Source organism: Lampetra planeri, chromosome 18 (genome assembly GCF_965212315.1).
Source record: "Lampetra planeri chromosome 18, kcLamPlan1.2.h2, whole genome shotgun sequence".
NCBI lineage: Eukaryota > Metazoa > Chordata > Hyperoartia > Petromyzontiformes > Petromyzontidae > Lampetra > Lampetra planeri.
The window spans coordinates 7,443,272-7,470,454 of NC_136124.1; the positions used below are offsets into that span (position 1 = coordinate 7,443,272).

Consider the following 27,183-nt stretch of genomic DNA (forward strand, 5'->3'; position numbering starts at 1 on the left):
GGAAATAATAAAATAATAAAAATAAAACATAATAAAATAATTCTCACGACGTTCCGGCCACAACGCAAGCAGCCGTCCTCAGGTGAAGAACAGGTCTGTCGGAAAGACAGCGTCTGAAATGAACCATTCTCCATCACTGAGGTACCCCCCCCTCTCTCACTGCTCACTCCGCGTTCATTCGCTTCCCTTGTGGAAATCGCAGGGGGCTCTGTGTCTGGCGTTGTCACAGTCCTTCCCCCGTGCTGATGTTGGTGTCGGCTTACATGGAGGTGGTTGATGAGCAACGCGTCTCATCACGTCGGGGGTAGCCGAGTGTTGTTGTATCGCTGTGACCGATGCCTGCTTCGTAATTGCGAATCGGGTATTGCGCAATGCCCTACCGTTTTCAAATATTTCCATTTGTGCGTGAAAGCATCCGCATCTCCTGCTGCTGCTGCTGCTGCCATCAGCGTTCGTGCGGCGAATGCGGTTCCAGGGGTTGTGGCCCCAGAAGCTTTACACAAGATCCATGCTGGGGATCTTCTAGTTGGGTCTTTCACGATGATGAGGAGGAGGTGTTTGTGGCTCGTAGTCCTTTCGGTTTTCAGAGCAACAACAGCAACATCCTCATCATCAAGGGAGAAGTGGCATTGTTTAATGTTAAGTACGTGGGTCCAGAAGGTTTTCGGGTGTTGGTGGTGATTGAGGGACATTATTGAGATATCCCCGTGCGCTATGAGCCAGTCCAGGGGTCAGCAACCAAACATTACAATAGCAGCAAATGTTTTCGAATTCAGTAAAAAATAAAACTCAATATTTCAAGATACCGCAATGCACTGCGTGGTGAATACGAGGCGGTGGTGGTCCTTAACCCATACCTGTCAACCCCTTATCAGTGCCCTGCCTTATTACAGACCAATTCAGACCTTATTGGTCACCCCGTACCCTTATAAATCTCAACGTTCATCCTACAAAGTCCCATCACAAGGCAGAGAAACACAAACAAATAGACAATTATGTTTGCCCGTATTGAAACGGCTGTACGCGGTATGGACCTGAAAACTCAATTTCCCCCTACAATAATACACGGGGCAAAAGCGTTTGTTTTGACGGCTGTGTGTGTGTTCATCATTAGCTTCACGAAGCAGTCCTCAATGAGCCGCATGCGATTTAAAGCTTTCGTGACTGCAGGGATTCATCTTCTTGGTTCTTTCGGTAAAGTCACGTAGAAGGGAAATAATAAAATAATAAAAATAAAACATAATACAATAATTCTCACGACGTTTCGGCTGCTTGCGTTGTGGCCGAAACGTCGTGAGAATTGTATTTTATGATGTTTTATTTGTATTATTTTATTATTTCCCTTCTACGTGACTTTACCGAAAGAACCAAGAAGATGAGCCGCATGCAGCTTCTGAGTCCGCGGGTTACCGACCGACCGACCGCCCTCTCCACCCGACGTTTGAGGACGTTGGTGGTGGTTGAGTGGGGGGAGTGGAAGCGGCTGGGGGAGCAGCCCCCCCCCCCCGCCTGGGGGAGCAGCCCCCCCCCCCCGCCTGGGGGAGTAGCCCCTCCCCCGTCTGGCGGAGCCCCCCCCCCCCTTCTGGGGGAGCCCCCCCCCACCCCCCCCCGGTCTGGTGGCGTCACTCTCCCCCACAGCATCACCACGGCAGCAGCAGCAGCACCACGGGGCTGCCCAGGGCCGGCATGGCACGGCGCTTCTTGTGAAGGCAACCCCAAGCGCCGCGCCGGCTAACGGAGTGGGGATCCATAGCGGGGAGTTAAAGTTGCGTTCGTTGTTGTCATCGTCGGAGGTGGAGAGGTGGTGGCGACGACGCGGTCGGTGCTGAATACATGGACACTCGTCGGACGAGACGCGGCCCGGGTAAACGAAAGTCGCGTTGTTATTGTTATTCTTGTTGTTATTGTTTATTTCTCACACGCAGAGACGACCCCCGCATTACTTAGTCACCGCGTCGTGTATGATCCTGTGAGTTTTTCTGCCTTGGAGACTTGGACTCGGCCAGCTCCGGGCCTGTGGTGATTGTTCCCCTGCCGCCTCCGTCGCGCCTCTTGTGGGGCAGTGCCGCTAGGCAAGGCCGGTGTCTCCGATGGGAGTAGGCCCAGAATCCAGAGAGACGCCGTTCCCCTCAGCGACGGAGGCACATTTTACAACATAATAATTAACGACTCTGTTACAGTATTAATGATCGTTAATGTTAATTCTCACGGCGACACGAGCCGTGTACGGCTCGGCACTTGGGGGTCAATGAGGCGGTTTTAAGTGTTGGGTTCGCGTTGTAAATGTACTGCGGTTACGATGCGAATTCTAGGGATTGCAAGGGGTTGGCGTTTGGTTGTACTGTATATATAAAAACAAATACCGTAATTTTAGTTTAGTTTGTCGGTTGTCGTTTTGGGGGAACGGTGAGTAATTTGAGACTCATCATTACAATCGGCCACAACGTTCACGAGTGTAAACACGGGCGGTCTGGCGAATTACCCGAAGGTTTGAGGCGTTAAAGCCCCCCCCGGGTTACGTTCACCAGCACCGGGTTTAGGTGAGAACCATTCGATAAGAGGCGCAACGCCTGGGTCTCTCATGTGCAACCCGCACGGGTTTCGGTTCTAAAGCCCCAGGGGTTTCACGTGCAACTTCCAGAGATGCTGCTGTACTAAATCTGCAGGGGTTCACGCGTAAGCCTCATACCTGTCATACATCATTGCATACCTGTCAACGACTTATCAGTGCCCTATCTTATTACAGTCCAAATCAGACCTTATTGGTCACCCCGTGCCCCTTAATAAATCTCAACGTGCATCTTACAAAGTCCCATCACAAGGGAGAGAAACACAAACAAATAGACACCACTAGTACCAAAATATGGCAAAGGAGGTCCCATGATGTAGATGCTCACCCCGAGCTCTCATTACTCTGATAATGCATTGTCTTTGTGCTGTACGCCTTTTGGAGTCCTCTGGTCTAACACCGTTTTGAGACGAGGCTCAAAAGAAAGCTGTCTCTGGTGTGGACCAATCAGTTTCAAAGACAATGCATATGCTATCAGAGTGTGTTTTTTGTTTGCATTCTGACCACAAGTATTGTGGTTAATGCAGACATGATTCCTTGTAAAAGGTTTCAGTTTGGTGTTTTAACATCTTAAAAACCTGTTTTATTGCCGGAAAAAAGGGGAAAACCTATTCTCACCACTAGTACACTCACCACCACTACACTCACCACTAGTACACTCACCACTACATACCTGTCAACCCCTTATCAGTGCCTACCTTATTACAGACCGATTCAGACCTTATTGGTCACCCCGTGCCCCTGATCAAACTCAACGTTCATCCTACAAAGTCACATCACAAGGGAGAGAAACACAAACAAATAGACAATTATTTTTGCCCGTATTGAAACAGCTGTACGCCGTATGGACCTCAAAACTCAATTTCCCTGTACAAGAATACGGTGTAAACCGTTTAGATTGACAGCTATTCATCCTGTATATACAGTAGTCGAATGGTCACCGCCACGGGTGAACAGAGGCAGCTTTGTCGCTGTGTTTACGCCACGTCATCGACCTTTGGTACTTGAACCCTGTTCACTGCGGAGCGTTTCGGCGCACTCTTACAATGGTATGCACTGTTCGGCACTCAAGTGGTCACCGGTGTCTTTGGGCGTTGGGTTTTGTCCTCCAAACTTAGCCCAGTTCGGCTTTTGAAAGCAATTTCTCACTTTTGAGTGCTGCGCCCTCAAAAATGTGGATGATAAATTGATTACCGTACCGCGTGTTGCGGACGAGGGTTATCTTTGCGTGCAGGCACGGTGCACGAACGATGCTGTGCTGATAGCAATAAGCTGTTTGCTTAAGTTAGAAATGTTCGGGCACACGTTGGCACGTGATATCGCACCGATCAGTCGATTAAAATACATTATTTTGGTCACGATGTAATTGGTTATTGTCACCCTGCAATCACTAGAAGCGGTACACACACTCATGCCAATGGGAAATATGAATCCTTTCAAGAATGGAAAGCTTGAATAATATCACTTCATTGAATTGCGTTGAAGGTGAATAAATCCATGCATGCCCATTCCATTGAGTCAAGTATTTTTTTAAACAGGGACTTGGGATGATCTTGGCTCAGTGAAGGCAATTGACTCGATTTAACTTTATTTAACGCTAAAGAACTGCCAGGATTAAATCTACCGTGAATACACGGGTCTATGTTAAATCAAATGGGCACGTCTCATGGCAGATCTGCCCTCTACTCTTCTTCGCGAGTGCAATTTCAGAGAAAATCCGACATGTAATTACGGAAACACCAACCAGACCATCGAAAATTCAACGCAGCTATAAAAGCAATCCTTTTCACATTAACCAAAGCCATTTCGTGACCAAATAATCTGGAAATGGACGTGTAAGTTGCTATTCATCTAGCCACATTGCAATGTAGTGAAAGCAATTGACTGCTGATTGGTGCTTTCCCAGCGATGAATTGGGACTTGGAAGGCGAGATGGTGGGAGACGAGCTGGCAGAAGACGAGGTGGCCAGAGGTGAGGTAGCCGGAGACGAGATGGCTGAAGATGAGGTGGCGGGGATGGAGGACCTGGAGGCTCCGCTGACTAAAGCGCCACACGCTGTGCCAGTGGTGCTGGCCGGGGAGGGACACATGTTCTCTTTGGACGAGCAGGCCCTGGAAGACACCCTGCTCAAGAAGAACTTGCGTGACAAACCTGTCGTCGTCATCTCAGTGGCTGGGGCCTTCCGAAAGGGCAAGTCCTTCCTGCTGGACTTCATGCTGCGCTACATGTACAGCAAGGTGAGGGAGGGATGAATGAAAAACGCTCCGTGCTGCACTCAGTTACGTGGATTAGCTTTCCCTGCCGCATCTGTTGGGGATTAAAAAAAAAGCATGATCCAAATTGTGGCTGATGAAGGTGACCTCGTTTAGTTGAGATGAAATTTGTTTATGGATGGCAAAGAGTCACATTCCGCGAGGGATTATCCCAACTGGTCATGTTGAACTGGTTTCGTAAAAGGGAAAAACCCTTCAATTGTACATAAGCTCATTATTGTGCAAGAGGGAAGGGAACTGCATTCTCTCTGCTCATATTACCAGTTACCATTATTTCTGGTGATGGAAATGCTAGTTGCCTAGCTGGCCAGGCAGCTCGGGGGGGATGATACCTTGTCAAAGACACGTAAAAATGGAAATTATTACATTCACAATTGTTCGGTCACGGTTTCGGAGGCGGCAGCCGAGTCGGCACTGTCGAGAGCCTGAGTTTGAATCCAGGTTTCAGCCACCCACAATTCATTTGGGTTCGCAAGTGTAGCGAGTTTATGGTCTCAGCTTGGTGACCAACGACTGCACAAAATAACATCATATTTGTTTTTTTTACTTAATTTCATGTATTGCAAATGCAAGAATAAAAACCTTGCTTCGTTATGCAAATAATATTTTTTAGGGTATATAAGGATGCGCCACCTCGTACAGAGATATGAGGCCAATTGAGTCTAGTCCACCTTAGCCTGCTCATCACACGACATCGATAGCACAATTGGAATATGAGTTGGCGTTAAAAACTAAAATGCGATTAAACATTACGAATTTACAAGTACTTATTGTTGTTATTGTCCCCATATTCAATCCTGACTGCTCTCGCTGTCCGAAGACGAAGCATGAATTCGGACCTCTCACAGAGCAATGCAACCCTGTGTGTTAGACAACGGCCCACATAAGTGAATAGCACAGAGCTACAGCGGAGATTCCTTCAGTTGACCTCTGATCCACATAGTGGGATAGTTTATGGGGCGGCACTTTTCACACCAGTTCTGTATATGATAATATTCGTAGCACTACAGTCGAATCAATATTTAAAGCTCAGGTTTGGAATTTAATTCTAGATTTGAAGCTTTCGTGACTGCAAGGATTCAAGATCATTGCCTCACTTGATGCAGCTAATCTGGCTGTGACGGTCCCACCTGATGACGGAGACTTGTGTTGCCTCCGAAACGTCGTGATCTTTATTTCATTTTATTTTTATTAATTTTGATGTTTTACCTACGTGACTTTACCGAAAAAACCTAAGAATATGAAGTTTGGAATTTAGTCAAAAGAAGTGCACAAGAAAATGTGAAGTCATGGGGTTTTTTTGTGTAGTGCCATTGTTGACCAGACTGAGACTGTGAGCTCATAGGAATTGAGAACCACGGTTTAATCTAAATCCAACAAAGTAAAAAAAAAATGCAATGGATATGTGTACTGAGACCTCTAAACTGTGCTCTGCAGGGGAGCCCTGCCTGGCTGGGAGGGGACAATGAGCCCCTTACGGGGTTCTCATGGCGTGGAGGAAGTGAACGCGACACAAATGGCATCCTTCTGTGGAGTGATGTGTTCTTGGTGGACCGACCTGACGGCTCTCAGGTGAGTCCCGGTTAGTCCTTGATTGGTCTCTGTTGTGTGTGCCAACTATGGACCAATTAATGTGGCCATAATATTAGCCTGTGAAGCATGTTCCATGAGAAGGCAGTAGTACCGATGGCAGTGGTAAGGTTGCTCTGTGCATGTGAAGATGACTGGTTTATGAATAGAGTGAACAATACATACCGTGCACCAGTGACTAAATCACCCGAAATGCAAACAATCTCAAAAGCTTAGCAGAATTGAAACCGCATTGTATTTGGATGGGCAAACACCAAGCACACCAGGTTATTGTATTTTACAGTCAGCGACATGACAGCAACAGACATACATTCATCATCATCATTGTCTCCAGCTGTGAAATCTGTCAGGGCGTGCCGGGTGGATTGGTTGCCCTGCATGTGCTTGTGGGAGGAGGCTGTCACATGGCTCTGTGGCTATGTGGGCTGATGTCCACTCACATGACATCGACATACATCTGCATGTATTTCATTAATTATGTGTCTTGTGTTAACTGTGTACAAGTCACATGCAAAAACATTTACTAAATAAATAATCATCATCCGCCTTGATGAATCTGCTGCTGGATGAAGGCCTCCCCATGCCGTCAACGTGTTTTACAGTTTTGCGATGGAACAATCTGTCGAGCCACCTGTACATGAGCTGATTTCAGTGACACGTGGTATAATCAATATTGAGGCTGATGGCCGAGCCCTGGATGTTTCACCTATTGGGAAGCTGAACCAAAGGATTGTTTATTTCACATCAGCCTCCTTCATATAACCTTGTATTTGCAGACCGTGTGCGATCTCGCTTGTGGCTGCATCAGACTCGGTTGTTTGTGTTTTTAATTTAAATTCACACTTTCATTCTGGTCACGGCTGTGCAGCTAAATCCCCCGGATTAGTGGGAGTGGCGGCGGAGTAAAGCCCTTCACAATTATTTGCGTAAATATTGATGTGAAAAATCTGCACTTGGCATTTACTTCTGTCAGCGGAGGCAGTTGGGTTGTGTGAGACGCTTGATTTATGAAGGCTTGATTTACACAGTTGTGTCAAGGTAATGTTAATAATAATAATCGCCGTAATTAAAATTGTGCTCATATAGGGTGGAGGGGTGCGTAATGAAATGCAGCGACCTGAAATTGATTCGCGGTCACAACTTATAGCAGTGGTGGCTGATATCGAAACCGTTCCTGCCCGCTCGCACCATCGCCCCTCAACCCGCACTGACCGACCAGCAGAGTGAAGTATGGTCAAACCACCTCCATGACCGACACGTAGAAGCGAGGTCTTCATCCAGTTGTGCGTTGACAAAAGGGACTGAATGTAATAAAACATTTAAGGCGGTAATGGTGGTTTGACATTTTCACCATGTATGGGTTTTCTCTGGGGTTGCTCCATTTAATTTGCCTCTGTGTGGAGCAGCATTTCCCACAACGCCCAACAGGGTTCCAGTTTCATTCAGGGGTCAGGGGGGAGGGGTCATGACGTGGACCATTAATAAGGTGGGAAGATATCTGTTTTTAACGACCAAAATAACATAAAATGTGAGCACTGATATTAATCCTACCCTCCGTCAGCCTCACACCCACACGTTTCGGGGTCACCAATTTTTGAGGCATAATGAAGGAGGCTTCGGTCCTGGGTTAAACATATTTTAGAAACACTTGGTGAAGAGACCCAATTCCCAAGTGGGCGGGCGTTTTAATGTGCGTTTTGACAAAGCTTCACACGTGCCCAATGTGGTGACTGCACAAGGCTCGGCCCGCCGAGGACATGTCTCTGCTTGTTGGCAGGCGTTCATTGTGCATGTGTCACTTGACATGGTGGAGAGCACAGGAGCTGCATTTGCCAGCCATCTCAGTCCGTTAACCACACCAAAGAGCCTTCAGCACTTCACATCACCTTAATGTGCCCATAGCTTGGCACAAGGACTGTGGTGATGACACTGTCACTTAGTAGCAAATAGAAGCTGTTGTTATTATTATTGCGTGGGTGTGCCACTTTGCACAGGAGGTTGTATATCTGCCAGTCATCTTAATCGGTTAACTCAAAACACTTGTGTCTGTTCCGTGACCTGCCAGCAAACCTTCGACACTTCACTTGATAGCCTCAAAGTGCCCATAGCCTGTGGTATGGTGATGACACGGTCACTAGGCCTCGGCAAGGTAAGGTAAATTACCTTCATTACCGGGTAAAAGGGTAAAGGTAAAGGTTTCGACATGCCAAGGGGTAAGGTAAAGAGTAGGGTAAAGGTAGCTCAGAAGAATTACCCGGTAAATACAGTACCTTGTTTACCGCTAAAAGTTCCGTGGCGCAGTGACGCAGTCCGTGGCCTCCATTTTAAAGTGATGGCGGAGCACATGGAGACGGTCCACGTTCTTGAGGTCGAGGTACTAGAGGACGAGGATGCCAGCAACGGCTTTTTTGGGGTTGCTGCGAACAGCAATCGAAAGAGGCAGCGGTATGCGTTCCCGTGGGAGCACACACACGATTGGATGGAGGGTGATCCGCATGCACAGCTCAAGAAACACAACGTGCTCGCCCCAGGCAGCGAGGTCGGGACGTCGGCGTCGGCGAGCCGCCTAATACAGCAAACGCTGAGCCGGCCAGCATTCCCGGATCGCCTCCTGGTAAAGTTTGAGAACGCGGCGGTGGATTTTGTTATCCAAGGTGCAATCTTTTTGCGAGCCGCCGGCAGCGACAAGTTCAAGACCTTGGTCAACACATTGACGCAGGGATACGAGGGCCCATCGACCCGCACCATCATTCGCAGGATTGTCGAGCATCACGCCATCATGCTGCCCATCGTCGGGGCGTTCTTCTCCAACCTGGACGTCGCCATCTCGCTCACCATCGACGGGTGGTCGAACCGCAACCTGAAGGGATTTTGGATGGTCACGGTGCACTGGATCGACAGCAAATCTGGTGCGTCAAAATCTATGCTGCTGACAATCCTCGATGTGCAGTCCGGAAGGGGTGTCGGCAAGCGCATTGGGGCCGCTCTGTTTGAGCACCTCCAAAGCCTCGGGCACAATATCTCGACCAAGCTGCTCGCTGTCACCAGCGACAATGCTCCGATGCGAACAGTGCTGTCAAGACGTTTTTCGCCCTGGTCAACGTGGACGCCGGATATGAGCAGTTGTGGGCTTGCCACCATATTCGATGTGCGGATCATTCCGTCCAGATCGGTGTCGTCCAAGTTCTAAAACTGATCAAGTCAACAAATGCCGAACTGCACAAGGCGCTCGTCAATATCAGGTGCAGCAAGGTCGTCCGGCAGTCGTACCGCCGCGAGGCTGAGATCGCCAAGCTCGCCAGCAAGGAGCCGACGCACCAGGACTCGCCGACCAGGTGGCATTCGACGTTTGACATGGGCGATGACGCCATCAAGAAGTGTGTCCCATTGGACATTATCATGGCGCGCTTCCAGGATGTGATCGGTGTCGGTGCTTTATCTGAACTGCAGTGGGCAAACATCGAGGGCGTGACAGCATTCCTGCGAATGCCGCGCCAGGTCATGGCCTCATTGTCGGCGGACCACAATTCGACATTGGATCTCGTGCCGGTGACGATGGAGCACCTCGTCCGTCATTGCGATCACGGTGAAGCCGCCTTCAGAGCGATCGATGAACCCTTGACTGCGACGGGGATGAAGGCCGAACTGGTGCGGTACCGCCACCTACTGGTTCAGGAACCCGCCATTGTGGCATCCTACTTGAATCCACAGCTGCCGAAAACGACAGACCAAGACGAGCTGGCTACACTGAAGGCCACGATCCGCTCTGTCCTGCAGCATCGCTACTCGGACGTGCTCACGATCTCGCCGACGGCAGTTGCTGCCCATATGGAGGAGCGGTCGCTGTTCAGCACCCTGTTCAGCAACGTCGGCAACTCCATAGACGACGGCGATGAAGTCGATCGTTTTCTGAGCATGGGCGTCACGACCGCCAGCGCCTTCATTGACGTAATGCAGTGGTGGTGTCTCTGCAAAGAGCTGCTCCCCGCCCACTACAAGATGGCCTGCGACTACTTGGGAGCGCCGGTGACGTCAACTGCCTGTGAACGTGCGAATAGCGGAGCCGGGCGGGAGTTCACATGCGTTCGCCAGTCGCTGTCAACGACGCTCTTCATGAAGTCCATGTGCTTGCGCTCATGGATCACGGCCGGCTGCCTGAAGGTTCCGTCTAACTGGGCTGGAGCGGTGCAGGATCTTATTGCCTGTCGTCCGTCCAAGGATGATGGCAATGACGAACTTGATCAGGTTGTTGATGAGATCGCCATCGACCAAGACGACTGGGACGAGGAGGTTATGGAGGACGGTGTCGTCGACAGCCTAAACGCCGGATTTGAGAGTATTCTATATGAATAAAGCGTCTTCTTGGTTCTTTCGGTAAAGTCACGTAGAATGGAAATAATAAAATAATAAAAATAAAACATAATAAAATAATTCTCACGACGTTTCGGCCACAACGCAAGCAGCCGTCCTCAGGTGAAGACCAGGTCTGTCGGGGAGACAGCGTCTGAATGAAACAGCACCATGCTTGGAGCGTATATTTAATCTGGGTTGGAAGAATTTGCATATCAAGAGGAATTTAGAATATTTATGGGAAATGCAGGTATGTGATTAGTACTACTTATGCCCGTGCATTATGCAGGATTAGCAGCATCAAAGGGAGGGGATATGGGAAATGCAGGTATGTGATTAGTACTACTTATGCCCGTGCATTATGCAGGATTAGCAGCATCAAAGGGAGGGGATATGGGAAATGCAGGTATGTGATTAGTACTACTTATGCCCGTGCATTATGCAGGATTAGCAGCATCAAAGGGAGGGGATATGGGAAATGCAGGTATGTGATTAGTACTACTTATGCCCGTGCATTATTCAGGATTAGCAGCATCAAAAGGAGGGGATATGGGAAATGCAGGTATGTGATTAGTACTACTTATGCCCGTGCATTATGCAGGATTAGTAGCATCAAAGGGAGGGGATATGGGAAATGCAGGTATGTGATTAGTATTACTTATGCCCGTGCATTATGCAGGATTAGCAGCATCAAAAGGAGGGGATAGGGGTAGCATTAATAAAGGGAAGGAGTGTTAATAGTATGTAGCTGCAGTAACTAAAACCACTACGTAAACAACTAAAGTATAAACTACATAGTATCATCAGTATACTAAATATACTCTACAATAAGCTGAGTTACTAACAGTAAGTAATACATTACAATTCTACGTCATAAAAAATATAATATGCTTCCATCTAAACTTTATTCTCTTACATCACACAAGTCTACACCGTACTATATACTGCCATAGACAAACCCAACATTAAATTATATACATCCTGGCACCAGACAAACTCCACTTTACATCCTGGCACCAGACAAACTCCACTCTACATCCTGGCACCAGACAAACTGCACTCTACATCCTGGCACCAGACAAACTCCACTCTACATCCTGGCACCAGACAAACTCCACTCTACATCCTGGCACCAGACAAACTCCACTCTACATCCTGGCACCAGACAAACTCCACTCTACATCCTGGCACCAGACAAACTCCACTCTACATCCTGGCACCAGACAAACTCCACTCTACATCCTGGCACCAGACAAACTCCACTCTACATCCTGGTACCAGACAAACTCCACTCTACATCCTGGCACCAGACAAACTCCACTCTACATCCTGGCACCAGACAAACTCCACTCTACATCCTGGCACCAGACAAACTCCACTCTACATTCTGGCACCAGACAAACTCCACTCTACATCCTGGCACCAGACAAACTCCACTCTACATCCTGGCACCAGACAAACTCCACTCTACATCCTGGCACCAGACAAACTCCACTCTACATCCTGGCACCAGACAAACTCCACTCTACATCCTGGCACCAGACAAACTCCACTCTACATCCTGGCACCAGACAAACTCCACTCTACATCCTGGCACCAGACAAACTCCACTCAACATCCTGGCACCAGACAAACTCCACTCTACATCCTGGCACCAGACAAACTCCACTCTACATCCTGGCACCAGACAAACTCCACTCTACATCCTGGTACCAGACAAACTCCACTCTACATCCTGGCACCAGACAAACTCCACTTTACATCCTGGCACCAGACAAACTCCACTCTACATCCTGGCACCAGACAAACTCCACTCTACATTCTGGCACCAGACAAACTCCACTCTACATCCTGGCACCAGACAAACTCCACTCTACATCCTGGCACCAGACAAACTCCACTCTACATCCTGGCACCAGACAAACTCCACTCTACATCCTGGCACCAGACAAACTCCACTCTACATCCTGGCACCAGACAAACTCCACTCTACATCCTTGCACCAGACAAACTCCACTCTACATCCTGGCACCAGACAAACTCCACTCTACATCCTGGCACCAGACAAACTCCACTCTACATCCTGGCACCAGACAAACTCCACTCTACATCCTGGCACCAGACAAACTCCACTCTACATCCTGGCACCAGACAACCTCCACTCTACATCCTTCACTATACAATTACGATACTATATATTACTTTGTACATTGTATTAAGCATATACATTTTATACTATTTGTTATTATACACTGTACTATATACAGCAGTGTGATATACATTAGGGTGGGTAGAATAATACATAGTGTAATATTACAATGTATAAGGTGGTTTATAGCAATACAGTTTATAATTTAATGTTGGGTTTGTCTATTGCAGTATATAGTACGGTGTAGACTCGTGTGATGTAAGAGAATAAAGTTTAGATGGAAGCATATTATATTTTTTACGACGTAGAATTGTAATGTATTAAATACTGTTAGTAACTCAGCTTATTGTAGAGTATATTTAGTATACTGATGATACTATGTAGTAATACTTTAGTTGTTTACGTGGTGGTTTTAGTTACTGCAGCTACATACTATTAACACTCCTTCCCTTTATTAATGCTACCCCTATCCCCTCCTTTTGATGCTGCTAATCCTGCATAATGCACGGGCATAAGTAGTACTAATCACATACCTGCATTTCCCATATCCCCTCCCTTTGTTGCTGCAAATCCTGCATAATGCACGGGCATAAGTAGTACTAATCACATACCTGCATTTCCCATATCCCCTCCCTTTGATGCTGCTAATCCAGCATAATGCACGGGCATAAGTAGTACTAATCACATACCTGCATTTCCCATATCCCCTCCCTTTGATGCTGCTAATCCTGCATAATGCACGGGCATAAGTAGTACTAATCACATACCTGCATTTCCCATATCCCCTCCCTTTGATGCTGCTAATCCTGCATAATGCACGGGCATAAGTAGTACTAATCACATACCTGCATTTCCCATAAATATGCTAAATTCTTCTTGATATGCAAATTCTTTTGTCAAGACGCCCTTTCCCCCCCTTCCAACCCAGATTAAATATACGCTCCAAACATGGTGCTGTTTCATTCAGACGCTGTCTTCCAGACAGACGCTTGCGTTGTGGCCGAAACGTCGTGAGAATTATTTTATTATGTTTTATTTTTATTATTTTATTATATCCATTCTACGTGACTTTACTGAAAGAACCAAGAAGATGAATCCCTGCAGTCACGAAAGCTTTAAATCGAAATATGAATAAAGCGCTCTAACTAGCATTTATCGTTAAAAAAAAATCCTTTTTTTTTACCCCAGTAATTACCCTGTAATCGTGAAATTTGTATGGGATAAGGGTAAAAGGTAAGGTAAAGGTAGGCTCGTTCTTTTTTTACCTTTTACCTTACCTGCTAAAGGGTAAAAGGTAGGGTAGCGCGATTGTATTGTGGTAAGGTAAAAGGTAGGGTAAAGTTTCTCTTGTTTTTTGTTACCGTTTAACTTTTACCTTACCTTGCCGAGGCCTAACGGTCACTTAGTGGTGGATGGCAGCTTTTGTTGTTGTTTATGCATGTGTGCGTGCATGCATGCAGGTCGCAGTGCTGCTGATGGACACTCAGGGGGCGTTTGACAGCCAGTCCACAATTCGCGACTGTGCCACCGTGTTTGCCCTCAGCACCATGACGAGTTCGCTACAGGTGACGCGTTGCGCGCCCCTGCCACTACCTGCTGCTCTCGCTCTCTCTCATATTCCCCCCCCCCCAACGAGTTTGCTGTTGAGCCGTGGAGAAAGGGCTTTTGTAAATTCTGTTCAATAACAGCACACGTGTTGAGTTGCATATCCTAAGAGGCTTTACTTGTATCTGGTGATTGTGTGCCTGCTGTGTGCATCCATGGTGGTGTGTGTGTGCCTATGAAGTGCCTTTTTTTATCTGCACTGTGATGAATTTTGTCGTCATTTACAGACTTTAATATTTTTGCCTTTAGGCAAAATCACGAGTGAGGTCCCCATAGTTTACAAGGCTCCCAGATGCTTCGGGCAGCAGCGACTGTTGATGACTCCACCGTACTGATGAGTCGTAATGAGGATGAAACCGGTCTACAGTCATGTCCTTGTTTCACTGCTGCCTGTTGGGACGGTCACATTTTTCGATGGTTTAAACGACAAGCTGGCCACGTTCAGTTCTTTGAGCTGGTGGTCTGGGTAAGAAAGTATATTTTTAAATATACTTCTCTGTCCTGTGGCCACCTACGTCGCTTCCTGCTGTCCGTTATAGAAATAAGCTTAAACAAGGGCCCTTCCCTTGCTCTGAAGATATACATGGCCTCCCTACCCTACTTGTAAAGCGCACTGAGATGCAGCTGCTATATATATCTATCACAACATTGTATTGGCATAATCATAATGATGTCTGGTACTTTTTATTTATTCCGCAAGATCACCATGTGTCTCAAGACTTTCTTTTTTCAGAAAAGCCCTGCCTTTCAATGTTTGGCCGATTCTTGTAAAGTTTCGTGTTTGTAAGAAACCCGAGTTCTCGGAGCAAACCGAGGCACCGAGAATAGACTGCCATCTCATGGCTGCGACTGCACAGGCCGGCAGCTTTTGGAGAGCTCCCAAATATCCACGATCCCACAACCCTAGCCTCCAAAGTGCTGAATTACAGGTCTGTGCGTGTCTGTGTGTGCCTGTGTGTGCATTCACGTGCCTGTGTGGGTGCGGGTGCATCGTGTTTAATCGGTGCTGCTATGAATGCATATCTCGCCTTAACTCTGAATGCCATTCTCGCTCCGCGCAGGTTTACAATGTGTCCCACAACATTCAGGAGGACGATCTGCAGCACTTGCAGGTAATATCATGTCACTCTGCCTGAGCAGCCCTTCACATCAATACCTCAAACTAAAGTGATTATCCGTCCCATAGCGTTCTCTCCTTAATCCTGTCCTCCTTAACGGCAACATCGATTTCATTTTTCAGAGCATCTAATGGAATTGCATCCCAAGGCTCTTTACAATACCAAACAACTACATTTCAATAGAAGGGGGTTTGGTGGGTGGGAGTGGGGGTCAGAGGCCATCAGTGCGACACAGCCGAGGTTAAAGAAACCAGGGCTTGGGGCCCCCAGCACCAACAAAAAAGAGCCCAAAGGTACAGCCCTGTGGCAGCACTGTTGAGTCCTAGGGCGTCCACGATTGTCCGGGACTCGACTCCTAGGGCAGTATCGGGGGACCGAGACTCTTCTTCCCACAATCTCGTCGTGTGGATGTCTTCCTCCGTGTGCGGTGTCGCTGCGTTCAGACGCTTTGTACGTGCACGCTCTTCATAGTATTGCGATTGTGCTTGGGAGCGCCTGCTCTTACGCACCTCGAGTCATCGGCTTCAGTATTTGTCGTGAGCGGTGCCTGAGTTAATTTACTTTCTAGATTTGAAGCTTTCGTGACTGCAAGGATTCATATTCTTAGGTTTTTTCGGTAAAGTTATTCATTTTAATGTTTTACCTACGTGACTTTACCGAAAAAACCTAAGAATATTAATTTACTTCATTTGTAGCCTCTGCTGCTCTTACCTGGCTGCACTGTGGCGGCTGTCTTCCCCAGCTGTTCACAGAGTACGGAAGACTCGCGATGGAGGAGATCGTCAACAAACCCTTCCAGGTGCCATCCCCACGTTTGTGTTCCCTCTGCTTGCTGCCGTGTATTTTGTCTTCAAACTTTACCGTACTTGAAAACGAGACTTGTTTGTAAAATATCCTTCTCGTTTCGGTTTTATCTGTACACGGAGGCCGATTGCTAAAGCTGCATTGTGAACAGCAGGGGGCAGTGCAGCAAAAGCCATTCTTCTGTGCTTCAATATCCCCCTTTCCACTCCCTACCTTTACCAACCCGCACTGACCAGCACGGTCAATTAACCACTGTTACCCGCATGGTGTCGGGAGGCTTTCATCCAGCAGTAGATTGATTCATCTTGGGGCACGATTATAAGTGAGCTGATTCAAAGCAGTAATGTGGGCATTTCGCGCCTCGCATCACCGCCACTGCCGCCCCGTTGCGCGACTGTCCTGCGTTTTTTTAATAACGGACAGCAACCCGCGCACACAGTTGAGCGGTGACGCGCACGTGTTTGTCTCGTCGCAGTCGCTCACGTTCCTCGTGCGAGACTGGAGCTTCCCGTACGAGTTCGTGTACGGCGCCGACGGCGGGCGCCAATTCCTGGAGAAACGGCTCTTGGTGAGTGCTCGCGAAGCAGGCGTGACGTACGCGTGACGTGGGCGTGGCGTGGTGCGTCGTCACGCGCCTGCCGTTCGGCTGGACGGGAGCCATTCCAGGCCGTTTAGCGTCGGAGATTCCTGATGGACGGCAGCGTTCCAACGTCGCTCCGGTCAGTTGGCCGGTGGTGCTACGGTTGCTGCGATACGGCGGTCCTGCGATGCATTATATCACGTAAGGTTTACAATCATCGTGCCGTCCATTTTGCAAAATATCGTCATCATTGCTTATTTTATTTTTCTTGAATATATTATTTCCTTACAAATATAAACAAACTTGTAAATAAAACAGCTTTTTCCATTAAATGAGTGATTTGCAAAACATTTTTCTCAGCAATTGATGGCATGAAAATGTTATGACACCGCCATTTACATAGTCCCTTTGTTGTGTAATTGACAGCATGTATAAGTGTTATAGGCTAATGTTTTGCGAACTGCTGGTAATTTCAGCAAAGCACAACGACAACACAAGCAAAAATGTGAAGTCCAATTATACAGTGATGGGAGACTGATATCACGATATAAGGTTAATATCATGATATTTGATATGATATTATATGATGAAAAATTACATTGTATTACGCCCCTTCAGCCATTGGTCCAAAAATAGACTCCCGGTACCACCCAGGGTGGCAATGGGTAACAGTAATATTCTTTAAATATCTTACGTATGATTGCAGCGTCTGCGTGGTAGCTTATTACGAGAACAATGTCGTTCAAGGGTGCTATGGTACGTTTTGTAAAGAATATTGTTTGGGAAGAAAAAGCGAATCTACAGAATCTTGAGAATAAACCGGAAGTGTGTCTATGAAGCAGACGGTAAGTACACTAATATTTCTGCTCACGGTGGTCGCTTCCCGCGGTAGATGTGTGTAGCACTTTCCACGCCAGGTGGTAGCCACCAAAGGTCATGGGTTCGATCCTGACCTTGACGCGTATTTATTTGGAGTTTGTGTGTATTTATCCCCGCAGTCGCGTGGATTGTTCTCCGGGTCCTCCGGTTTTACCCACCACATTTACAATCAATGTGCGTTTAGAGTATTTGGCTGCTATACATTTCCACGTGATAAGCCACTCCGTTGAGCTATTACTTGTGGCCAGGTTGCTTCTGAAAAGAGCTGTACAGCTTAGTGGGCCTTACCAGGTAAAGTAAAAAATAAATAGTAACCCCCTCGGCTCATGGGCTAATGGTGCGAATGAGCCGCCTTCTCCCCCCCCACCTCCTCCTCGTCGTGCCGTTGCGCCTGCAGGTGAACGACCAGCAGCACGAGGAGCTGCAGACAGTGCGCATGCACATCAACTCGTGCTTCAGCAGCGTCTCCTGCTTCCTCATGCCGCACCCCGGCCTCATGGTCGCCACCGACCCCCACTTCGACGGGCGCCTGGCAGGTGAGCCGAGCGGCGGCGCTGTGGAAGGCGACCGTTTGCGAGGGCGCGCGACGAACTTGATTCTATTCCGAATGAGTGCCGCTCGTTGGAATAAAACTTTTTTTCAGGAAAATCGCAAGGGCGTATTTTTTAAAATGTGCACGTCATTCGAAAAAACTGACCCATCCACACGCGCACAAGCGCATCCTCTCACTGACCCACTCACCCACTCGCTCACTTATCTTTCTGTCCACTTAAATACACCCACCCACTCGGCCAGACACTCGCTCCCGCACCCACTCACTCACCCACTGTAAGGAAAACACGAGCACCACCGCACGCTCGCTCTGTCGAGGAGACCGCCGCTGTATTTGTGAACTCTCCCTTGTGCCCTCTGCAGACGTGGACACCGCCTTCAAGCAGTGCCTGCAGGAGCTGGTGCCCATGCTGCTGGCCCCAGAAAACCTCGTCGTCAAGGAGATTAACGGGACGCCCATCACTTGCCGCTCCCTCGTCGAGTACTTTAAGGTGACCGCCGGGGCACGGGGCCGACGTGTCCACGCTTTCCGTCGTGCAACCCACGGTGATGAGATATTCACTACCTCGCCTAGTATACAGGACTTTGTAGGTTTGATCTCAACCCTGACGCCTGTATATTTGGAGTTTTCATGTTCTCCCCATGTTCGCATGGATTTTTGTCTGGGTTCTCTTGTTTTTCCCTACACATTTAGAAGCATGTATTTATAGTATTTGGCTGCTATAAATTTCCACGTGGAAAGCCATTTCGTTGAGCTATAATTTGTGAGCAGGTCGCTTCTGAAAAAAAGCTATATAGCTCAGTGTGCCTTACCTGAAAAAGAAAACATCTTGACTCAGTGAAGCTTTCTGGTAGACAAACATATATACAGTCCCCACACCGCCATTCTTATGTCGGCCTTTATCAGAATTAAACACCTCGTCGTCATCATCAGCCACGATCTGATCACCGATGAAGGCCTTCACCCTCTCTCGCATTCTTGTGATGCAATAAACCAGCTAGCTCCTGCACCCAAGCTGATTTTTGGGGAGGTTCCGAGACCATCAAACAACACTCGCACTTGGTCCGGAATTTCTCTTGAAATTTCGCGTCGAGCGCGGACCCAGGAACCGAGCCCCTTGTCAGGTCGGCGCTGGCAGATTTCCCCGAGGCGCGTGTGGCACTGGCTTCACATGGCGCTTGCGTGGGAAGCGGTGGCGCTGATGCGCGGTGTGTGCGGGCGGCGTGCAGGCGTACATGAAGATCTACCAGGGCGAGGAGCTGCCGCACCCCAAGTCCATGCTGCTGGTGCGTGGCGAGCTGACGTGCTGCGTCAACGCCGGACTCCCACACCCCCCTCCCCACCGCACCTCCTCCAGCGATTCCATTTGTCACGATTCGTGCTCGCGCTCGAAAACAAAGTTACAATATCTTTGCCGTATTTATTTACAACCCCTGGTTAATCTGCTGATAGACGAAGGCCTCCCCAAGCCACGTCGGTCACGGGCGTTGTTTGATCACGATTCACGTCGGTGAGTAGGGGTTGAAGAGAGGGGTGCCTAGGACCGATTTACATGTCATTCGCCGCCGATCTTGGCCGTAACTGGGAATGGAAATTGCATCACGCTGGATGGGAGGTGATTGTGTGAGAGGCGATGGGCGGGGCGTGGTGACATCTTTGTCATCATGAACTCCTACACTGTGGGCGTTGCTCGTTGGGGGGTTTTCCACCTTGGGGAGGCAGGATGTCGGGGCAGCAGACATTTTTTTTAATGAGCCCGAGTAATTTACCACAAAACATTTGTTGAATAATTTTTCAGTTGGTTATTCAACTCGATAATTATTCGTTTCAGCTCCAGTGTTGATCCAGATTCATTTCTTCTTCTGATAAATAAGTCTCATTACTGCGTGGGGCAGTTTCCTGGCAACCTGGGCATAAACGAGGGCTAGGCCAATGGAAATGAAGAAACTCAAACTTGTGTTCGAATTTATATCCTCAGGCAACGGCAGAGGCCAACAACTTGTCGGCAGTGGCGGCCGCCAAAGAGTTCTACACGACCGAGATGGAGAAGGTGAGCGCGAGGACGAATGTCTGTTCGCGAGCGGCGTTCCTTTCGGAGGGCGAGTGCGTTCAGCAGCCGTGCGCGTTCAGGGTAGGTGTGTCCGTTCGGTGGGTACGCGCGCATGCCGGCACGCGCGTCCGTCCGCCTGCGTCATCGCTTGCCCTTTCGGGGCGCGTGCCACAGGTGTGCGGCGGCGACCGCGCGTTCCTGGCGCCCTCCGAGCTGGAGCGGCACCACCGGCGCGTGGCCACGGGTGCCGTGGCGCTCTTCCGCTCCGTCAAGAAGATGGGCGGCGACGAGTTCATCTGCCGCTACCAGGAGCAGCTGGAGAACGAGGTGGAGCAGCTGTACGGGAACTTCGTCAAGTACAACGAGAGCAAGAACATCTTCCACACGTTCCGCACGCCCGCCTCGCTCTTCGTGGTGATGCTCGCGGCCTACGTGCTGTCGGGCGTGCTGGGCTTCCTGGGGCTCGACATCGTGGCGTCGCTGTGCAACCTGGCGGTGACGGTGCTGCTGCTGCTGCTGTGCACGTGGGGCTACGTGCGCTACTCGGGCGAGTACCTGGAGATGGGAGTCCTCATCGACGAGCTGGCCAACTTCATCTGGCAGACGGTGCGTTTGCTCGTTTCGTCGTCGTGATTTTTTCGATGTGCGTGTCTCTCGATGTCCAACTTTCACTCGCTTGCCATCTCTGCGTCTCTCTTGCTCTGTACATCTGCATGTCAAAATGTATGTCTCATCTTACGTCTGTCTGTCACTAACTTGCTGTTCGCCTGTATATCCCTTAAGATGTTAATGTTTTTCAGGCCAATCGAAGGCGCTCCGTGCGCCACGACGCCACCGGTGGCGTGCAAATGTAACGGTGCCGCGCCACCCTCGTTGTCCCCACAGATGATCAGCCCCCTGAGCGAAAAGCTGCTGGGCGAGGCGGCGAGGATGACGGTGTCCGGCTCCTTGGGCGCCGCGCTGCCAGCCAAGTCCAAACGCAAAACCAAAACCAACTGACCCCGCCGCCGTGCCGGTCGGCGCGCGAGCCGTGCGGCCGCTGAGGGAGGGGAGGGGGATCAAGATAGTGGCACTATTGGCCAGACGGTCAACACGGCGCTGACCTCTATGCATTCGTCGCCGGACGGCGTCGCTTCGAGTTCCCTTGCTTGTGACCGACGGCACGGTTCGGCAAGCACGGGCGGTAGGGGGGGGGGTGTCGCCGAGGAGGAGGGTCTCCCGTCACCGGGGTCTGTGGCCAGTCGCCGACGGTAAATTTAGTTCGCACGTTTGAAGAACGTCAAATTTTGTCCGATTGTTTGCGAAGACCTGCCGGGTATCTCTTTCGTCCCACGATTGGGCAAATGGCCAAGGCCATTAATTGCAGCCGTTTCATCACGGTGTGAATCTGGCAGCAAAGTGCAATGAGATAATACAACAACATGCCAATACTTAGCACGTGTGGGTTCTTTACGCGGACCCCTGTCATTCCTCATTGAGCGGTTGGTGAGCGCGAGACCAAAATTGAGAGCCACACGGAGCCCCCTGTGGAGAAGCACAATTTCCGCGAGCTTTTGCCACAACGGCGATGAAATGCAATTGATTGTCAACGTCCAAACATTCCCTGCTCGCAACACGTGCATGCCAACGCGCCTTCCCGCTCGCATGTACCTCGATCGACCACCAAACACACGCTCGCTTCACGGCCTGTCCTCACGCGTGTTGACTGTTATACTCCATTCGCGCACACGTGTGCTGTAGGCAGCAGCTGCCGTTGACGCGTGTTGTGTTAACCCGGGGGTATTTTGAAAGGCGCCGTCGCAGCAGCCGCGGCAGCACCGAACTGACGGCGTGGTGCGTGGCTTTGCCGGCCATTGGGCTGGTTCTTCGTTGTTGATGTGCCCTGCTGCTGCACAGAGGCAGCAGGGCCTGCACTATTCGAGGTGGAGGTAACACAAATCGAGCCGATGAACAGTCCTGGTTTTGGAAGCGTGCTTAAATTTTAACTCGGTCCACGAAGCTGAAACTGAAACAACAAAAAAGAACCCGTGCGGTGATGCACGCTGTTCACCTGTTTGTCATTTTATTTCCATTACCGCGACGCTTGCTGCGTCCTCGTCGAATTGAGCGTGCGAGTCGCAATGTTGCTTTGTTAAAGCGCTCAACTTCCGAGGGTCTCTTAATCCGTTACCGTCTACCCGCCTGGGATCTTTCAATTTGACGCTTTGACCTTTTGCGGGCACGCTTTCCACAGCGAGGCTATTTGACGGTTACTTTTTGTCCCTCCCGCCTCTCAATACCGCATGGTACTCGCTCCACCGTCTGTTTACAGCACAGCAACGTGGCCTTAGCAGCGGTAAGGTGCCGCTTCCCGCGACTCAACCCGGTTTCCCACGTCTGCCAACCGCCAGCCGGATCGGGCGGTGCACGCCGTCGATTGGTAGACGCGGAAAGCCGGGCAGCGTCCAGGCGGTGTGATGGTGGCAGATGGTGCTCCACGGGGTCTGGAGTCTCGGAGCGACTTGGTTGTGAGGAGCGTGGGTCAGAGACCAAAATTTGTCCGGCCCTGAACTCCACAAACACCCCCGCTCCCCATTTGCTCTATCGTCGCGACACGGAGCCGCTGGTGAGAGATTCGTCGGAGTTTGGTTCCGGATCAACCGCTCCAGGCTTTGACAGAGCCCGGGGGGGCCGCCTGCCCATCCACTGGCCTTGCTTCGAGATGGGAAGCAAAGGGAAAAAATAGAACAGCTCCGTTGTGCTTGGGACATAAACGTGCTTCAGATTACACGTAGAATGCTAATGTATGTGCATTTCTGTTGATCTTGTTAAACACGAGGGCTGTTTACATCCAGCCAGTGAGCACGTTAATTGTAAAAGCCGCACCTGCCTGCAAGCCTGCAAAGTCCAATGTGTAGATATTTTATGTTTTGTTTTCTCGAGGTCCACGCTTTACATTGCAAAATGTTATTGCCAGGAGTCGCAGTGTTGGAGAGCGCGTGCGACTCGCAAGTAAAAAAGTCGCGAGTTCAACTCCGGGTCTGGGGGCGCGACTTTGCCCGTTCTTCCTCCGTGCTGATAAAAACGAGAGAGCCACTCGTCGTGAGAAGGCAACATTTCTACGGGTTGACTCATCCCCGTCATGGGTTTGTCATTTCCACCTACAGCTCGTGGCTGTACGGGGGTAGTTGACCGTCTCAACATTTCTTTGAGCAAGAAACCACTCTGACTTGTGTACCAGTGGAACGATCCCGCTCGGACGCCATCTCGTGCGAGAAACGCGTCTTGGCTGGCTAAGAGGGGAACCAACCAAATGCACTGGGAGGTCGGGGGTGAGTCCACGTAGTTTACACAGCGAGGGGCGCCTAGTCCGCTCGAGAGCTCAGAGTTAGCACCCTATGCATATACAGTGGTACAACCACACGTGCGTACGTGTGTATTATAAAGAGCACCTTAATCGGTAACTTGAAGTGATTTTTGTTATTTTAGAGTACATTTTCTGTTGCCAAAATTGCAAGAAATGTTTTCAAATGGTACGGTTAATTTGGCTGTATATTAAATATTTGGTTCAGCATCTCTGTCTCTATTTGTATTCTCCTCAGACATGTTTCTCTACTTGCGTTCTAACCCCTTTTCCTCCACGTTCAAGGCACTTTCCGTGAAATCGGCTACAGTTATATTATTGTTGTTGAAAGTGGTGTCATCGTTTGGTTCCTCGAGGCGTTTGAATGTGTCGGTTCGAGTTGGTCTCGAACCAGCAACTTGCCTGCCGAGCTATTTGATGTTAGCTCCCTTGTCGCCGGCTGTAATTCGCCTTACTCTAGCTTTGGCTATGTTGAAGTACAACCTGCATCACGCCAGCGTGTACTCGCCTCATGCATTGTTTTTGTTAATGATTGAAACACTATTGAACACACCGCGTGGGTGTTGATGTCATAGCGAGCATCGAGAGCATGGCATCAACGAAACCGTTGATGATTGGCAGTTTTCAGAATGAACCAAAGCAAAATTAATTTATATATTCCAGCACTCAGAACTTTTTTCAGATGTCATTGGTGACCAAAAAAACGGGGGACTTGCGCAGAGTGACAGCCAAAGGATGCTGCACGAGGTGTCTCTGGCGTGCATGGAAGTGAGTTGCCTCCCGCGTGCACAGAGCCGTGGAATCAGCTCTTTGTGCAGGAAATTGTCGGTGTCGTCGTCGTTGGTGACGACGGCCCGGCGATACCTTCATTCAGCAGGGGATTGATCACGACTGGTGATTGTCAATGGAGCCTGGTCGTGTTTATTAGGTGGTGTGTTTAAAGTTGTTGAGACAGCTCGTCGCGATTCCTACCTTACAGACCAACTTAGATCGTATTGGTCACCCCGTGCTCCTTATAAATCTCAACGTTCATCCGACAAAGTCCCATCACAAGAAAGAGAAGCACAAACTAATAGACACATTTCTCTGTCCGTATTGAACGGCTGTACTCCGCATGGACCTGGACTCAATTTCCCTGTACAAGAATGCGGAGTAACCTGTATTGTCTGACAGCTCTGTCTGGTTGCAATTTAAACGCAGTGCTCGAACGCCATCGATCTGGGTGAGAGTACGGAAAGTAGACTTTCCCTTTCAGATGATGTTTCAGTTTTCAGTTTCATTTATCAGGTATAGCCCTGTGAGCCATGCGGCACTTGACTCGGGTGCAACTGCAACAAACAAAAACATGAACAAGAAACATCTTAAAGTGACGACGCGAACCAGAAAAAAATCCAGGAAAAAACAGCAAAGCCTTCCAGAAAAAGCACCGCATATCAACGCTGTGTGTAGGATGTGAACAAACAAAAATGATACAATACAATCTCGCGGTTCGCCTTGAGTTGTGCTCACGGCACCGGGCGAGGATCTGTGCCCCGTTGCGAGTTGCCAGGCCGAGTCCCACCCAGGTCACGCCGCCCGCCACCACCTGCAGGGCCGTGGAGGCGCGCGGGTCTCGGGTTTGATACCGGCTGCTGGCACGAGGGGGCGACTCTCGCGCGCGACACGAGGCCACCCCGAGTAACGAACAGCGCTCTTGTTCTATGAGACCTAATTTACCAGTGGCAAAATATAGTAATAGGTTTTTACCCTTTCAACTGGTACAAAACTGCAATAACCACAACAAGCAGTCAAAATGCAAACAAAAAGAAAGGGTAAAAACCTATTACTATATTTTGCCACTGGTAAATGAGGTCTCAGTGTAAATGCTTACCCCGAGCTCTCTACTCTGATAGTGCGCTGTTTTTGAGTTTTACGCCTCTTGGCGTCATCTGGTCCAACACCAATAGAGACTAGGCTCTAAGAAAAGCTGTCTCGGGTGTGGACCAATCAACTTCAAGGACATACATATCATTATCAGAGTTGTTTCTTTTTGTTTGCATTTTGACTGCTTGTGTTGTGGTTAATGCAAACATGATGCCTTGTATAAAGGTGTCAGTTTTGTACCAGTTTAAAGGGTAACAACCTATTACTGCAGCGCTCTTGCTGTTGATGAATACGTCTCTGCAGTGGTGTCACTAAAGCTGTAACGAGTGGTCAAAGTGTTGCATATCGGGTCTCATCAATTAAGTTTCCAACCCGTGAACATTGACATGCACGGCATTATATATATTTTTGCCAACCTATTTCTGGACGAAGGGCCTCCTCCTTCCGCACGCTGTGTTGCAGATCGTGAGTGTCATTTGACCATACTTCACCGCGCGGGTCTTTTGAAGGCGTGGGTGCGTAGACGTGCAGTACAACAGTGCCGTACTGCCCGCCACGTATCCCCGCAGAATGGAGTGCAGCTGGCACGCGCCTGATCGCTCTTAATCATACGTCCCAGGTTCATCCACCGTCCTGCTTAGCTTCCGAGACCCTGGCGAATTCAATCGCCAGCCTCAGCGATGTTGTTGGTCACCGTTCTTAAGAGTGCCATGTCTTCACCAGGGCTAAGGCTCGCCGAGTCTCAAGACGCGTTGCCAAGGAGGGTCCTGATGGGATCATTTGGCGCAGCTTCAATATTGCTTCGTGAGCGTTTGGGCTCCGCGTGCGTTGGCTACGTACGGTGCGAAAGAAGGTCAACATACATTACGACCCTCAAAGCTCTACACAGATAGGTGCAACAATCACTGGCTGTACTGCGGCCACCTGGCCACCTCGCAACCCACGCCCGCAACACGGGGGAATCCCAGACAGACTCCAACTCTTACCTGTCCATAGGATTTTTTGAATATTTATGTAGCCACAAGGTGTGTGTGGCTACAAGGTGTGTGTGTAACTACAAGATGTGTGTGTGTGTGTGTATCTACAATGTGTGTGTAGCTACAGGATAAGAGATAATCGTTTTTGTTTATTTAATTTTGCTCTCCCGTGCACGCGACACTGAAAGCAATCGGTCATCCTTCGAGATGGGGGTAGACCACGTGTGTATTAGGTTCGGTTAGCCTGGTCCTCGAGGTGCGAGTGACTATTTATACCTCTCAGCAGCGCGCTTGATTGTAATTACTGGTGATTTCCCCCCCCCGCCCCTAATCGGCATCATCAGCTGCAGCAAAAAAAACCAGCAGCGCCATCAGCTTACGACTTCATCACCCGCACCGGCCAGATCTCAGCAGCAAAGTAAACGCCGAGCCTGGCTGCCTGCCTCGGCAATGCCGGGGTTGTCAGGGTTGCTGGTGCG

General features: G+C 49.3%; 1 protein-coding gene across 1 annotated transcript; it reads left to right on the forward strand.

Annotated features, from left to right (window-relative positions):
- Positions 1-1,608: 1,608 nt before the first annotated feature.
- LOC144723577 (atlastin-2-like) lies at positions 1,609-24,074 on the forward strand. Its single transcript, XM_078602429.1, has 13 exons — positions 1,609-1,864; positions 4,476-4,807; positions 6,281-6,415; positions 14,393-14,497; positions 15,599-15,649; positions 16,398-16,454; positions 16,935-17,027; positions 18,316-18,454; positions 18,834-18,961; positions 19,701-19,757; positions 20,450-20,521; positions 20,696-21,127; positions 21,407-24,074. The coding sequence occupies exons 1-13, from the start codon at positions 1,834-1,836 to the stop codon at positions 21,518-21,520; spliced, it is 1,746 nt and encodes a 581-aa protein (XP_078458555.1). The 5' UTR covers positions 1,609-1,833; the 3' UTR covers positions 21,521-24,074.
- Positions 24,075-27,183: the final 3,109 nt, after the last annotated feature.

Bases quoted from the DNA above. Each gene is read 5' to 3' on its own strand.
- LOC144723577 (XM_078602429.1), top strand. From the start codon at position 1,834: ATGGACACTCGTCGGACGAGACGCGGCCCGG. The intron at 6,416-14,392 runs GTGAGTCCCGGT...GCATGCATGCAG, and splicing joins ACCGACCTGACGGCTCTCAG to GTCGCAGTGCTGCTGATGGA. The intron at 18,962-19,700 runs GTGACCGCCGGG...GGCGGCGTGCAG, and splicing joins CCCTCGTCGAGTACTTTAAG to GCGTACATGAAGATCTACCA.